Source organism: Humulus lupulus, chromosome 7, assembly GCF_963169125.1.
Source record: "Humulus lupulus chromosome 7, drHumLupu1.1, whole genome shotgun sequence".
Lineage (NCBI taxonomy): Eukaryota > Viridiplantae > Streptophyta > Magnoliopsida > Rosales > Cannabaceae > Humulus > Humulus lupulus.
The window spans coordinates 29,428,703-29,440,899 of NC_084799.1; the positions used below are offsets into that span (position 1 = coordinate 29,428,703).

Here is a 12,197-nt window from a genome sequence, read left to right on the forward strand (position 1 = left end):
ATAAGAATATTGTTGTCCAAAATCTCTATTCCAAGTCTTCCCTTATTGCTTAAAGCTTCAACTAAGTCGAATGAGATTAGGGATTTAACAAACCTTAAAACTCATGCAAGTCAAGCAAAGCTTGATGAGTTTCTTGAAGAAAATTTTGGTCTTTGAGAGCTAGAGAGAGAGAGATTTGGAAAGTGTAATCAAGGCTTTACAACTCTTTTAACCCATATTTATAGTTTAGGCATCATCATTTTTCTAACCAATAGGATTAGAGCATTTAAAACACATCATTTGGAGCATTTTACATAAATTGTACGGACACCCGTAACAGCCCAAGCACTGCATTGCCTGATCTGTCTCAGCAAGGGTTTTGAAGCCCTAGGCGACACATCGCCAATGCCTCTGTTTTCGCACTCCAAGACTTGTCTCAAAACACCTCCAAATGCTCCCAAACATTTTGGGAATATTTGGATACCTCATTGTATCACTTTAGACCCATAAAAGTCACTTTTAGATGCCTTCTACACAATCTTATGTTTTCACTTCACCTTAAGTGAAAACCGTTAAGTGTTTTGCACCTCAACGTGTAAACATCTTAACCATTATATTTAACCAATCTCAATTGTTTCATCAACAGAACATCCAAATTTTTCTGAATTATTTTCAACCACACTTCTAATCATGACAGACAACTCAAAAAGTTTCCCCATAAACTCAGACCTTAGACTTCCAATATCATCAATAATTATTTGTTGGCTCTTTTTTATTGAAGTAATTATTTTGCAAATCATTTTCAAGTTTTCATTATCTACTTGAAAAAACATAATCAAATACATTACAAACCATAATAAAAATAGAAAATAAAACCAAACCTATAAACTTTAAACAAATAATAATTTTTAAAAAAAAAAATCACCAACACTAACAAGTACTTGGGTACCCGAATAAACTTCTACTCTGTTATTAAGAGACTCCTTAGGCTAATATATCAGCTAAAACTTTTAAAATTCTTCAATTCAGGTTTGTGCCTCTCCCCAGAATGGGATAAAAATCCAAAATAGTCAACGGGAAATAAATAAAATAAATAAATAACAATAAAAAACATAAACTACTTACCATGGTCCGTAAACAGTTACACAAACAAAAAACCTAAATGATACAAAAAATATACATATAGTAACCAGTTACAAAAAAATAATTATTATATTTTTTCATTGTTAAAATCTTTGACACCATGCCAGAATAGGAAGCATTATCAGAACTCTTCCAATTCAACAAACGGGGGTACTTTTTAGAAAAGTCACGATCTTTTCTATCCCCAGAAGACAACTCAGATATGGTTTCATATATCCAAACCAGAAAAGCAACAGGAAAACCTAGTAGTTTGTAAGGATGAAGGCCAACCTTCCCATCCACATAAAGTTCATAAAAAAAATTATTACCATCTTTCAAAGCAATCTTCAAATAATGAAAAGTCCTATCCCAAATTAATTTCCCAAGCCCAATACTTCCCAAATCAAACAGATCACGATCAACCATCTCAAAAAAAGTCATCAACCAATTTGTCACCAGTATAGCCACACAAGTAGTTTCCTAACAAATAAACTATCCCCAACTTCACAGCGTCATCATCATCTACTAACTCCTTACTAGTGAAAGCATTACTCAATTCTACATTTGACACCTTACCACTAAAACGACCAAATATTTTTTCTCAAAAGAAACCTTCCTTTTATGAAAAATACTTACATCATAAAAGCATGGCAATTAATACCTGTAACAAGGGCAAACTCCTCAATAGAAAACCTAACAACCCTACAACCCAACTTAAACCACATCTCCTCATCCTCCTTCTCATAGAATGCTTTTCTCAACAAAACCAGTTGTGCAAGTTGGGTTTGGAAATGAATATAAAAAACATTTAAGAAATACCCAAATGGCGTCTTCTTAAACAATTCTTTTTGTTTTGCAGTGAACTTTTGTTTCAAGTTTGTAATGACAAGCTTGTCATTGAAACTTTGAACTTTACTTCCAAACTTCTTAGAAGGACTAATCTTTAAATGAGCCTGCAAAAGAAACAAAGAAGCCAATTACAAAAACATGTAACCGGTTTCATAAAAAAATAAATGTAAACTTATCTACTAGTAACCAGTAACTATGAAACAGAACACTTTAAGGAAAAAATGACAAACAATAATAATAAAAAGCTACCCCCCCCCCCCCCCCCCCGAACTATGACCTATACATTATCGTGCCCCCTTGATTTTTTCGGGGCTGTTGAAAATTTCCCCCGAACTATTCACAGTGTTGTAAAGTGGGCCTTCTGTCCAATTTTGTCCAATGTGACTAACATACTGATATGGGGCTCTTTGCTTGCTAATATGTCTTGGCCACGTCAGCTCCACATGTGTATTTTAAAATATTAAAAAAAATATTAAAATTAATAAATTAAAAATAAATCATAGTTTATAAAAAATTTAATTTTATAAGATTTGATTTAATTTAAATTTTTTTTAGTGTAATGATTTATTTTAAATTTATTAATTTTTTAATAAAAAAAAGAGTGTTTTAGTATTTTTAAATTATACATGTGATGCTAACATGGTCAAGACACATCAACAAGCAAAAAACCACGTCAGCATGTCGTTAGCCGCATTGGACAAAATTGGACAGAAGTTCCACTTTACAACACTGTGAATAGTTCGGTGGGAGTTTTTAACGGCCAGAAAAAATCAGGGGACACGATAATGTATAGGTCATATGTTCGGGGGGCAAAAATCTTAAATAGCCAAAAAAAAAAAAAACACAAACACAGAATGTGAACTCTGATACATTAACATCACCATATGAACTTATTTTTAATATATTTGAAAAATAAACAAACAAAAAATCATACCACAACATGCTTCATCTCCGTGATATCAAATTTAGCATCTTTGCTTCCCGATGCATCAAATTTAGCATCCTTACTTCTAGATGCAAATGATTTCCTCTTCTATTTCACATTTACAGGAGATTTACTATTCTTCCTTGCTACAGACTTCACATGAGTAATATTACTCCTCCTGGGAAGAACTTCACCAATCTCATCACCAACATCAGCCACCTTGGATGCATTCTCTACATCTTCAGACGATTTCTTCTCATAATCAAATACATTCTGAGCAATATTCTTAGAACCAGATGCACCACCAACCTCACCAACTCTAGGACCAAAATCACTAGAAAACTCTAACTATTCCATCAATGTTGTTTGAACTTAAAATGCAAAATTCACTGCCAAAGTAAAACACATACAACAAAAAAAAAGTGAAAAACAAATATATATATATATAGTAGGGCTGTGCAAAAAATTTTACAACTCGCCCAACCCAAATAAACCGCCCAAACCAACCCGAAAAAACCGACAAAAAATGCAACCCGAAAAACCCGACCTTCATTTCAAACCGCCAAATTATTATATTGGGCGGGTTGAAAATTTTGGCAACCCGACCCGCCCAATTAAGGATTTGCGTATTTTTTAATTTTATATTTATTTAATTATTAATTATGCATACATAAAACTAAATTCAAACTATTATTTATTTATAAAATACCCTATATTTTAAAGTAACAATTATTTTTGTTACAAATACAAACTAAAAATAGAGAAAATAATAAACAATATTAGTGAAAAAATGATTTTTTTAGAAAAAAAATAAAAAAAAAAGTTTCGGCAGTTTGGGCGGGTAACCCGCCCAAACCGATGGTCGGGTTGAAATTCATTTTTTTTTAATTGGGTGGGTTATGGGTTGAAAAGTACCAACCCGATTATAAGTTTGGGTTTGTTAAAAATTCACCCAACCCGCCCAAACCGACAAATGAACACCCCTAATATATAGTGCACATAATAAAAATAACTACCATAAACTTCCCATTTAAAACAAATCAACAAAAACGTGATTAAAACAAAAAATTGATCAAAAACTACCGAAACCTCCCCACTAAAATACTAACTATCAAAATGTGTTTGAAAACCGAAAACCCCCCATTAACACCGATACAAAATCAACCACCAACAATGGCCAAAATTAATACAGTGAAACAAAACTAATATAAAGAGAAAAAATATATTATCCAAAGCAATATCCAAAAAATATTAAAAAAATTAACTAAAAACGTAACCCATTGAACCAAGAACTCACCACGTAGAACAACACAATACAACGATAAATCCACAAACGACAATGTTAGAACCTGAGAAATAAAGAGTAAAACCTAAAAAGAAAATGAAGAAGAGGAATCGATTGAAGAACAGGAGCACAAAGGCATGGGCAAAATATAAAACGTGTGAAGGAAGCAAGTTAGAGAAAAATGGAGGCTATAAGTACTCTCGAGTACCTGCATGGGAGAAATAAAGAGGCACATGAAACCAACTTTTGCCTAATTTTTAAAAAAATATTATTAAAAAACTTTTTTCAATATTTGTACAAAAAAATAAATTAAAATAATACCTACAATTACTAAAATACCCTCACAAAAATTCAAAATTAGTCACAATATCCTTATATAATCAAATATGGTAATACTAATAAATTATTACACAAATATGGGAAAACAAATCCCATAAAAAAAGTAAAAAAAAAACATAAAATACCATATAAAATGTATAAAAAAAATACCATATTTATCAAATTTTTGAAAATTTTACAATGTAAAGTACTCTTATTCAATAATGAATGACTGTTGAGCTCATAGACTTAAGATCGTGGACTTGGTCTATTAGTGCTAGCTAATTTTAAACTTGGGCCTTATGGTCTATGGTCTCCAAACGCTGTGTGGGCTTTGAATTGGATCTTATTATGGGCCTGCTCGCACAAGGGCCGTGGTATTGAGCCCAAAATCATTTTTTGGTCACTACAACATGTACAAGAATGGTACATTTTAGTATAATTTCACAAGTTTAGCAATGGGTTTAAAGTGCTCAAACGACGACGTATCTTCCAATTGGATTAGGCTTCTTTCCCGTAATTGTCAACGACAGAATAGCACTTACAAAAACATAATAAATCAAAGTATTTTCTGGGCTCGAAAATGCTTCAATTGCAGAATCAGAGAAAGAGTTCAGCTTGGCCGAGCTTAATTGCTCGTTGCTTCGTTTCATGTAACATGGTCTTGCTTACTCAATTTGCTCTTTCGTTGGTGCCTCGATACTTCTCTGCTTCCTCCTCTCTTCTACCTCAACTCTCACTCTCAGGTCCTATTTTATTTTCTATTCTCAACTTTACATGTTTGTTGAATTTTCATGGAAACTTGATACTAATTGTCTTTATATATCGTTTTAATATTCTATAACAGCTCTAGTGCTGCTGGTGGTAATGGGTTTGGGAGGATGGTTCCGAAGGCTTCTTGGTATTCATGCTTCAGCCCCAGCTTTTGTCTTCTTCAATATACTGTTCATTTGGTGTTTTTATGTCTTTATCATCCGAAAAGGTACTATTTCTTGATTGGTAAATTATTATGTATATGTAACTAGACTCTGTATTATATTAGTGTATAGATTAAGCTGATATTTCATTTGGGTATTGCAAATATTAAGATGTTTTACTGGTTAGTCATATTGTGCAAGCTTATGATCCCCATTTTTTGTTGCAGCTGTATCGCTTGTTATGGATATTGTGTTTAATGGAGAAGTTTCTATGCTCGTTTTTGGTCTGTGTAGGTTGTTATACTTGTTTGTTTGTTTTTTTGGTCAATAGGATATAAAATTATAGCCGCTATTATTTTCAGTACAGAAGGAAAAATTGGAACTACTAATGTAGATGTTCTTATTTGCAGTATCTTAAAGAGTGATCCTGGGGTGGTAAGGCATGCGCCTTCCTTGTCAGACAAACCAACAGAGGGCACAGTTTCTGAACTTAATAATCAGGACGAGGTTAGTAATTTGAACAGAGCTAATTCATATGCCATTGTAGGCTTGTAGAACCACTAATGACTTAATAATCAATGTGCAGGAATTGGAGCTTTCCACAAGTGGCTTAGGTCATGAATCGACTGAAGTAATCTTCTTTATTCCATTATAGTCTGAAGGAACACAGCAGCTCTGTTAATCAAAATTTAGTTCAGTCCCTTATTTTGTTGTAGTGAATGTTGAAGATAGAAAGTATGGGGTGACACATATACTCTTCAAGCTGATTTCGTATATACTGTTGATGCAAAAATTTTAAAAAATTCTCATCTATATCCAATATGAAATTTAGCTAAGTGCATCTGGGTATTTTTTTTTTAACTTTGTACAATTGAATGTTCTTTACTTAATTTTCTTTTAGGATTCCGTTTTGGGGAGGAGGGTGAGATACTGCAGTAGCTGCTCGGCATACATAAAAGGTTTTGACCATCATTGTCCTGCTTTTGGAAACTGCATAGGTAATGATAATGATGTTATGCTTAATGTTTCCCACATAATTGTTTTCATTAAGATTTTAAACTAGTCCAAAAATTGCATGATGCTACTATTTCCATTAAAGGTGGCCGTTAACTTCAATTTCTCAACGTTGAGTTTGTTTTTAAACCGTATTATACTTTGAACTGGTTTCATTTGCAGGTCAAAAGAATTATCTCCTTTTCATGGCTCTTTTGATTGGGTTCATTGTTACTGAAGCTTCATTTCTGGCATGCTCGTCTGAGTGTAAGTTCATGCTCTGTCATGACTGATTATATGTTCTAAACACATGCATATGTAGGAAGTATGGATATCGTTATCATTTTCCTTCAGAATCGATGAAAAACATACTGCTTGGAACATTTTTGTACCTTCTCTAAGCTATTGCACTCACATATCTATATTTTCAAGAATCAGAAGGCTCATTGAATTGACATAAGCTTTGATGACTGATCGATTGTGTTGCTGTTGAATTTTCAGACACTACGAAATTTAGAATTTCAAGAAGACATAGTTCAGAGGTATAAAGTGCACTGATTCAATTCTAGATCTTTTTCAGCATCAATCATCACTGCTTCCATGATTAATCTATTGTTATTCCATCCAATGAATAGACTATTCTCTCTGAAAGATTGGCTGTTAGCTCAAGGATCTTCGCTATTCTTCAATTGGTATGGCAGGTGCCGTTTTTGACGTGGCATGCATATTGCATATGTTTCAATATCAGAACTGATGAGTGGGTAAGTTGCTATGTGGTAGTCGAACACTTTCCTTTTCTCTAGTGATAGATCCTAGAATTTATTCTTGGTCGCTTGAAATGCAGATGCTAATAAGCAATGATCTTTTTGTTATTCCATTTTAGATAAATTGGAACAAGTATCCAGAATTCCAGTTAATTATGCAACACCAACCAGGTAAATTTTTCAATTTTTCAAAGCACTAATTTAACTTGGGCACAATTGTAGGTTATAATCATGTATCTGAAATATGCATCCTTACATAAATAAATAAAATCTCCATCCAGGACATGGCTCTACTGAAGTGTGGTTTACAAATCCATATGATAGAGGCATTCTACAGAATGTGAAGGAATTTCTATCATCAAAAGGATGACGTTGCATCAAGTGCAGTACCAGTTTGTAGCTTTTTAATCTTGGTTAGAGTAAAGAAAGTTAGTATGTATATTTCAAAGTAATTCTTGGTTAGAGTAAAGAAAGAAAAGGGCATAGCCTTTTGATTTCCTTAAAGAAAATTAAACATTCATTAACTTAGAAACAAGTTGCACACACTTTTGATTACCCATCAGACTAACACAAAATAACTGTTACACACACGAACACAAGCACTGGGACATTATTTAAATTGACACAAAACATAAACCAGTGTGAGGAAACATCTTAGTGAGCCAAATGATCATCTCTAGCCAGTGATCTCAATAGGCTTGACCTCAGGCTTCTTCTCCTCCTCCTTAGGAATAGTAACAGTAAGCACACCATTCTCCAGGTTAGCTTTCACCTGATCCATCTTGGCGTTCTCTGGCAGCCTGAATCGGCGGTGGAACTTTCCGCTGCTGCGCTCAATGCGGTGCCACTTGTCATTCTTCTCCTCTTGCTCTTTGCTCCTCTCCCCACTTATCTGGAGGATTCTACCTTCCTCCACCTCAACTTTCACTTCTTCTTTCTTGAGGCCAGGGAGGTCAGCTTGGAAAACATGAGCTTCCGGGGTCTCCTTCCAGTCAATTCTTGTGTTGGCAAATGCCAATGTTTCTCTTGCAGAAGAAGGCACCACAGCCCGTGCAGTGCTGAAGATGTCATCGAAGGGATCCCATATGTCTAGAGAGAGTGGATCAAACACATTGCTTCTTCGGCTCCCAAAAAAGCTGGGAATGAGAGACATTGTTTGAGAGAATTAAACTTAAAATGTATGATCTTGCTGAAAGAAAAGGCCGTAAATAGATGACTGAACAAGTTCGCTATGGATATTGGTGGAGTATTAACACACACACACACACTATTTATAGTGATGAGAAGAGTGTTCTGGTTTGTTGGGGTATAATCAAAAAGGTAAAAGATAAGAAAGAGAGTTCTAGCGATTTCAAGATAAGCCCATCTCATCATGTCGTGATCTTGATGATACTATTAGTTTCGATCAAAAGCTTTTCTCCAATAAAGAAATGGCAATAGGTTGTCTTTTTTCCACAACGTTCTACTACCTTCTCCCGAACCTACATTATTATTACAACATAATAAAGGAAAATTATCGTAGATTAATCCTGAAGAAAGAGTATAATTTTCTTCTTATGTAGCCAATATGTATTAGATTCAAGGTTGGCTTATACGACATGCCTTCATAATTTTAGATTTCATGTTACTCGTGTTGTTTTACCAATAGGAAACAAAAGTTACTATAGTTATGAAGTTGCATTGTAGTCCATACGGGGAATAAATTCGACAACGTTTATGAAACGGCAGTAAGGACACCAATAAGGACAGACAGTATCTTAATAAATACTAAAAAAATGGGTTAATTTCACTTATAGTGTGAAGGTATTTTGCCCACTTAGTAATTACTTTCCATTTATATATATTATTGAAAGAATAGAAATTAAAAATATTCTATATATTGTTAAAAGAACATGCTAGTCATGTGGCTAATATGTGTGCAAAAGAAGTTGCTTTATTTTTAGAGATATCGAAACGCTCATATCACTAAAAGGCAAAGTTGAGCAAAAGGTCCTACAAGAAGAGGAAAAGATGCAAAGACTCGGGCCTCTGAAGAAGAACGAACGATGTAACAAAGCAAGAGAAAGTCGGTTATAATTGAGCGGGAAAAATGAACTTTGAGCGGACACATGGACCAATGACAACAACTCATTCCAAACCTTCTTTTTGTTTTTTTTTTACTATAAATAGTTGACTTTTATCATAGATAGGGGAGTCTTTTCGAAGTCTTTGCTATACATTTATTCTGTCAAGTATAGAGAAAAAAAGATCTGACTTAAACATCAGAGAGTTTTCTTGTAGGTACCCACCATTTATTTTTGACAAAGTTTGGTTACAGGAAGAGCATATCTCAAAAGTTGATTTAGTCAACAAGGAGTTCAAAACAGAACATAGTAAAGACTGAGAAAGATCATGAATCGTAGTTTCTATTTTGGGAAGCATATATTGCTCGAAGGATTTGATCCGAACATATAGTATGTTAGAATTAAACTTTCTCTTTTCAATTTGAATTTGATTTGAGAAATTTATTTTTATTATGCTTTTTTAAAAAAAATATATGGTGAATTATCTATTGTTATTGAGCTCAGGTCTTAAACTCTAGTCTTGAGTTAGTTCTAAGCTCGAGATCATCGAGTTAGGCCTATTCTCCAACCTCAAGGTTATGAGGCACAAATTCAGGAGGATTTGGTATCAGTTTGATATTTGCCCAGTAGTCTTCAATGTGGGGATGATAAAGTGAAACAAAAAATTTGGTGCAATAAACATGTAGCAAATAGTGAGTATTAATGGGATTGAAAGAGTAAATGTAAAGAGAGGTGGTAATTATAGAGATGAATAGAGTTTTGACAACAATATTAATTGTAAATAAATAAGGTAGTTCAACTTCTTTATACAGAGGATAGAAGCTCTATGTTGGATAATATTAGGCATATACAGGTAAATCTTAGGCTGTTGACTAGATCGAGCATGGATTTTCAATAGTTGTAGGTATTTTAACTTATGGAGGCTAGCCAAGTAGGGGTGCATCGAATGCAATACTATCATTTTAGTTATAATTGATCCAACCAAATTAGTTACGGGATGATGGATTTTATAAACTGATCTAAGAGCACTCACAATGGGTGCTCCACTCCATCTTTTAAAATACCTCATTAAAACACACATTTTTTTATTTTACTTTTAATTTTTACATTATACCATACATCAGTTTCTCTATATATTTATCTACATCATTTAAATATTATATCTTTAAATATATTTTATTACTTAAAGTAAAATAAAATAATTGAAAAAGAAAAAAGAAATAATAAATATATACTAAATGGAGAGAGAAAACTTATAAAGAAAAATAATAATATTAAAATATTATATAAATGATATGTAAATGTTATGTAAATGTATATATGGATTAATTGGAGTTTGTGCATAACTATTATAAATATATGTATAAAAGAGCTGATGGAAGATGTTTTTATGAGTTTTAGCTAAATATTATAGAGAAAATGTATTATAAAATATATTACAAAAACATACAATTTTATAATTTATCCCAAACTTTTACATTATACCATACATCTGCTTCTCTATTTTTTCTCTACATCATTTATATATTATATTTTTTAAAATATTTTATTCATTTTAAGATATAAAATAATTAAATATAATAGTATCACACTCACATATATACAAAAGTTTATAAAAAAAAATAATAAAATATTTATACCTTGATGAATAATATTTTACTACATATAGAGATATATTATTCATTTAGGTAAAAAAATATAACTTTACATCACCCATTGGAAGACTACTTAACCATTTTTTCTTTATATTATAAAGAATAACACATTTTAGCTCATCCATTGGAAGTGCTCTAATGCAATTCAATTATCTATTAGATTGAATCAGTTTGACTTTAAGTTGAGTTAAATATAAACTAAAATAAATGTATTAAAGACGAGATATAAATAAAATAGGAATTGTAAACAAGTTGGTAGAAGAAGATTATTAAGGTATTAGAATCCACAAAACATAAATTTAATAATATTAAAAGTATATTGATTCCTAAGTTTTATTGATACTAGAAATGAATCATGTTGTTTAAATTCCCTTATAAGCTGCACTCATCTTAACAAAATTACAATCAGAGTATAAACAGAGAGGAGGACATTAAAGCTTACAGCGTGGCAACATTTACAACAAACTCATAAACAAAACAACACAACAGCCTTAACGGAATCTCATCAGATCTAACAAACTCCTTACAGGCATGAATCACTACAGAAAATCTATAAATAAGAAATTATTCAGAGAATACCAATCCATGAAGTAATCCAGATCTTAGAGAGAGAAGCTATGTTTTTCTGTAGAGCGTTTTTAGATCTTGAGAGAGAGAGAGTATACTCGTGAGGTGTTCATGTAAAGAAAAGAAAGAGTGTCAGATTGAGAGAAATATCCAGAAACTAAGAAACAAAAGCGAGAAAGAGAGTTATTTGAGGCTTACCACTCGATTTGTGGCTTGGATCCTCCATTGCTGTAACTGAAACTCTGATTGAATAGTGAAAAGGTTGAGCTGAATCCCTAAGGCGAGCTCAACGAAGAAGTAGTCCCTTTTAGGGCGAACCTTGATAAATCACTGTGTTTGAATTTCTGTTTTCCCTGCTTACTATCTTCTATAATCTCTGAGTTTTATTCTTCTCTGTATGTGCATAAACATTTGCCCTAACTTTTTGCCCTATGTTCTAAGTGTTACAGAAAGAAAGCTCTCGTATCTTCTGAGTTAGTCTTAGGGATATATATTGGTTTTAGGGTTGAGTTTTTGTATCAATATTGACAGAGTATTGTGGAATTTTCTGGGCCATTTGTTTTTTGTATGAAAGGACTATACTAACCTTTGTGCGTTATATTGTCTTAATGAACTGGTGTAGGGTTATTAGGGTAAAAATCCAACAGTGGTATCAGAGCCAGGTTCGACAAGAGGATTCAGGTCACAAAATTGATCAAGAAAACAAGCAAGACTGGAGGACGTTGACCCTCTAGGGGAGATACTCGATACAGAAGACTTT

At 32.8% G+C, this 12,197-nt stretch overlaps 2 protein-coding genes across 2 annotated transcripts; one reads left to right on the top strand and one right to left on the bottom strand.

The window, feature by feature from the left end:
• The first annotated feature begins 5,020 nt into the window (after positions 1–5,020).
• Positions 5,021–7,707, top strand: LOC133791064 (uncharacterized). The gene is made up of 11 exons (XM_062228954.1): positions 5,021–5,224; positions 5,326–5,460; positions 5,623–5,689; positions 5,806–5,902; positions 5,982–6,026; positions 6,297–6,393; positions 6,572–6,655; positions 6,890–6,930; positions 7,024–7,149; positions 7,272–7,323; positions 7,434–7,707. Exons 1-11 carry the CDS (start codon positions 5,062–5,064, stop codon positions 7,520–7,522), a joined length of 996 nt encoding a protein of 331 aa, XP_062084938.1. The 5' UTR covers positions 5,021–5,061; the 3' UTR covers positions 7,523–7,707.
• LOC133791065 (16.9 kDa class I heat shock protein 1-like) lies at positions 7,689–8,511 on the bottom strand. Its single transcript, XM_062228955.1, has one exon. It carries the CDS (start codon positions 8,303–8,305, stop codon positions 7,829–7,831), a length of 477 nt encoding a protein of 158 aa, XP_062084939.1. The 5' UTR covers positions 8,306–8,511; the 3' UTR covers positions 7,689–7,828.
• Positions 8,512–12,197: the final 3,686 nt, after the last annotated feature.